The sequence below is a fragment of the Nanorana parkeri genome, unplaced genomic scaffold (assembly GCF_000935625.1).
Source record: "Nanorana parkeri isolate BGI_ZX_2015 unplaced genomic scaffold, ASM93562v1 scaffold1582, whole genome shotgun sequence".
Lineage (NCBI taxonomy): Eukaryota > Metazoa > Chordata > Amphibia > Anura > Dicroglossidae > Nanorana > Nanorana parkeri.
Window position 1 is genome coordinate 321,904 of NW_017307850.1, and position 2,925 is coordinate 324,828.

At 40.1% G+C, this 2,925-nt stretch overlaps 1 protein-coding gene across 1 annotated transcript in view; it reads left to right on the forward strand.

Moving 5' to 3' along the window:
* The window catches only part of LOC108798884 (transcription initiation factor TFIID subunit 9-like), a 22,513-nt gene that overhangs the window by 8,340 nt on the left and 11,248 nt on the right, over nt 1-2,925 (forward strand). Inside the window, exon 4 of the mRNA XM_018570693.1 lies at nt 2,433-2,514. Coding sequence (XP_018426195.1) covers nt 2,433-2,514 — 82 coding nt within the window. The remainder of the gene's footprint in view (nt 1-2,432; nt 2,515-2,925) is intronic.

Genomic DNA, 2,925 nt, shown 5'->3' on the forward strand with positions numbered 1-2,925 from the left:
TACAATGCATGTCACAGCCATCCTTCTCTTCCCACTGTACAATGCATGTCACAGCCATCCTTCTACACACACTATACAATGCATGTCACAGCCATCCTTCTCTTCCCACTGTGCAATGCATGTCACAGCCATCCTTCTACACACACTATACAATGCATGTCACAGCCATCCTTCTCTTCCCACTGTACAATGCATGTCACAGCCGTCCTTCTCTTCCCACTGTACAATGCATGTCACAGCCATCCTTCTACACACACTATACAATGCATGTCACAGCCATCCTTCTACACACACTATACAATGTATGTTGTAGCCCTCCTTCTACACACACTATACAATGTATGTTGTAGCCCTCCTCCTACACACACACTATACAATGTATGTTGTAGCCCTCCTTCTACACACACTATACAATGTATGTTGTAGCCCTCCTCCTACACAAACACTATACAATGTATGTCGTAGCCCTCCTTCCACACACACTATACAATATATGTTGTGGCCCTCCTACACACACTATACAATGTATGTCATAGCACCCCTCCTACACGCACTATACAATGTATGTTGTAGCCCTCCTTCTACACACACTATACAATGTATGTTATAGCCCTCCTTCTACACACACTATACAATGTATGTCGTAGCCCTCCTTCTACACACACTATACAATATATGTTGTAGCCCTCCCTCTACACACACTATACAATGTATGTTGTAGCTCTCCTTCTACACACACTATACAATATATGTTGTAGCCCTCCCTCTACACACACTATACAATGTATGTTGTAGCTCTCCTTCTACACACGCTATACAATGTATGTTGTAGCCCTTCTTCTACACACGCTATACAATGTATATTGTAGCCCTCCTTCTACACACGCTATACAATGAATGTTGTAGCCCTCCTTCTACACACGCTATACAATGTATGTTGTAGCCCTCCTTCTACACACGCTATACAATGTATGTCGTAGCCCTCCTTTGACCCACAATATACAATGTATGTTGTAGCCCTCCTACACACACTACACAATGTATGTTGTAGTATGCATGTATTGCATATTTACCTATTTATTTTCTTAGTTTTTACTAGATATTGCAAGACAGAAGAACCAGACACCACTTCCCCTAATAAAACCTTACGCAGGTCCCAGATTGCCTCCGGACAGATACTGTCTTACCGCACCAAACTATCGGCTTAAAACAATACATAAAAAGGTATGTCTGTCATTGTGGGGTTTTTTTTGGGAAAGCTGTGTGAAGTCAAGCGGCTTATTTTAGTTTTGACCTGTGAGTGCAAATGTTTTTGTCTAACACTTTGTACATGACTGATTCCTTATGCCCTCTGCCCAAATCAGGCAAATTAATTCTTACTGCTTGATTAAACAGTATGTATCAGTAATAAAATCTTAGCAGTCGGTTGACAATAGCAAGTCTTTGTTGGTGCATACACACTGCTGTACTAAATTTTCATCCCTACTGGTAGAAAACTCTGCATGAAAGAAACTTTAGCATGTCATATATGTGTGCTAATTGTTTTTTGTTTTTTTAAACTGCAATTTATTTCCTGAATTCAGTGATTCATTTGTTGAAAATGTGTTTGTATATGTCAGACATGCAGTACATGGAAGGCAACCAAAGAATAGTTTTGAATTAGAAGTTTTCTTTAAAGTGACACTAAACACAGGAGTTTAATCTTAAAAATGCATTCAAGTACCATAACTATTAACAAAAATGTATTTATTTGTGTATCACACGGATGTAAATCCTCAAATCATTTCTTGCTGACACTGTCCTTTCTTCTGGAGAGTGGCTACTTATGTTCCCCATGGTTCCTGTGTGTGTGTTGTAAAGTAGTCAAAGCTTCAAGCCCACTCCTGTGATGGACTACAATCTCACATTTTGTTAACTTATTTGTATTAATATTATAGTCTATTACGGGAGTGATCTTGGAGCGGTCCAAAAAAAGAAAAAGCATTAAACCACATGTTTTAATGTGCATTGCAAGAAATGACAGAAAGCACATTGACGTGAGCTTTCATGTGTTTCTGTTGACCTTAGTGGTAGAGAGGTGTGAATGCCGCCTTATTCTTTCTGGTTTGTTAAATCTAGATCAGTGGTTCTCAACTCGTGGGTCGCGACCCAAAAGTGGGTCGCGGCGTCATGTCTGAATAGACCGGCCTGAGACTGAATAGAGAGGGGGAATTTGTGATCAATAGTTAAAACACTTAATTTTGTAGAAATCTATTTTGGCTTGTGCCCTGCTGAGATTTTTGTAATGTCTTGGAGCCATGGGTGCATGTTTCATACAGCTGTATTATGTGTGTTTTATTTTAGCCTCATATTTTGTATTTTCAGAATGTTGTGGGTATCTTAATCACTGTTACCTGTAATTGTTATAACAATGTCAAGTTTTCCTCTCTTAGATCCCATCTTCAGCAAGTAGAATAACAGTGCCAAGACTTACTGTAGGAGCTGTAACAAGCAGGCCAAGCACCCCTACATTAGGTAAGCTTCTCTTGGCCTTTAACAAATAATTTTCTAATTTACACTATTTACATCTTAAGGCTTATGCACCCAAGCATAATAAAATACAGATATCTATGCGGGATCTTGCTGTCAAAATGATCCTGTGTAAAGAAAACGCATGTTATGGTCAGTAAAGTGCTTCTATTTACACACGCAGATTCTAGATATGGCTTACCTGTGGTCTTGGCAGATTCTGGATCTGGCTTACCTGTGGTCTTTGCAGATTCTGGATCTGGCTTACCTGTGGTCTTTGCAGATTCTGGATCTGGCTTACCTGTGGTCTTGGCAGATTCTGGATCTGGCTTACCTGTGGTCTTGGCAGATTCTGGATCTGGCTTACCTGTGGTCTTGGCAGATTCTGGATCTGGCTTACCTGTGGTCTTGGCAGAT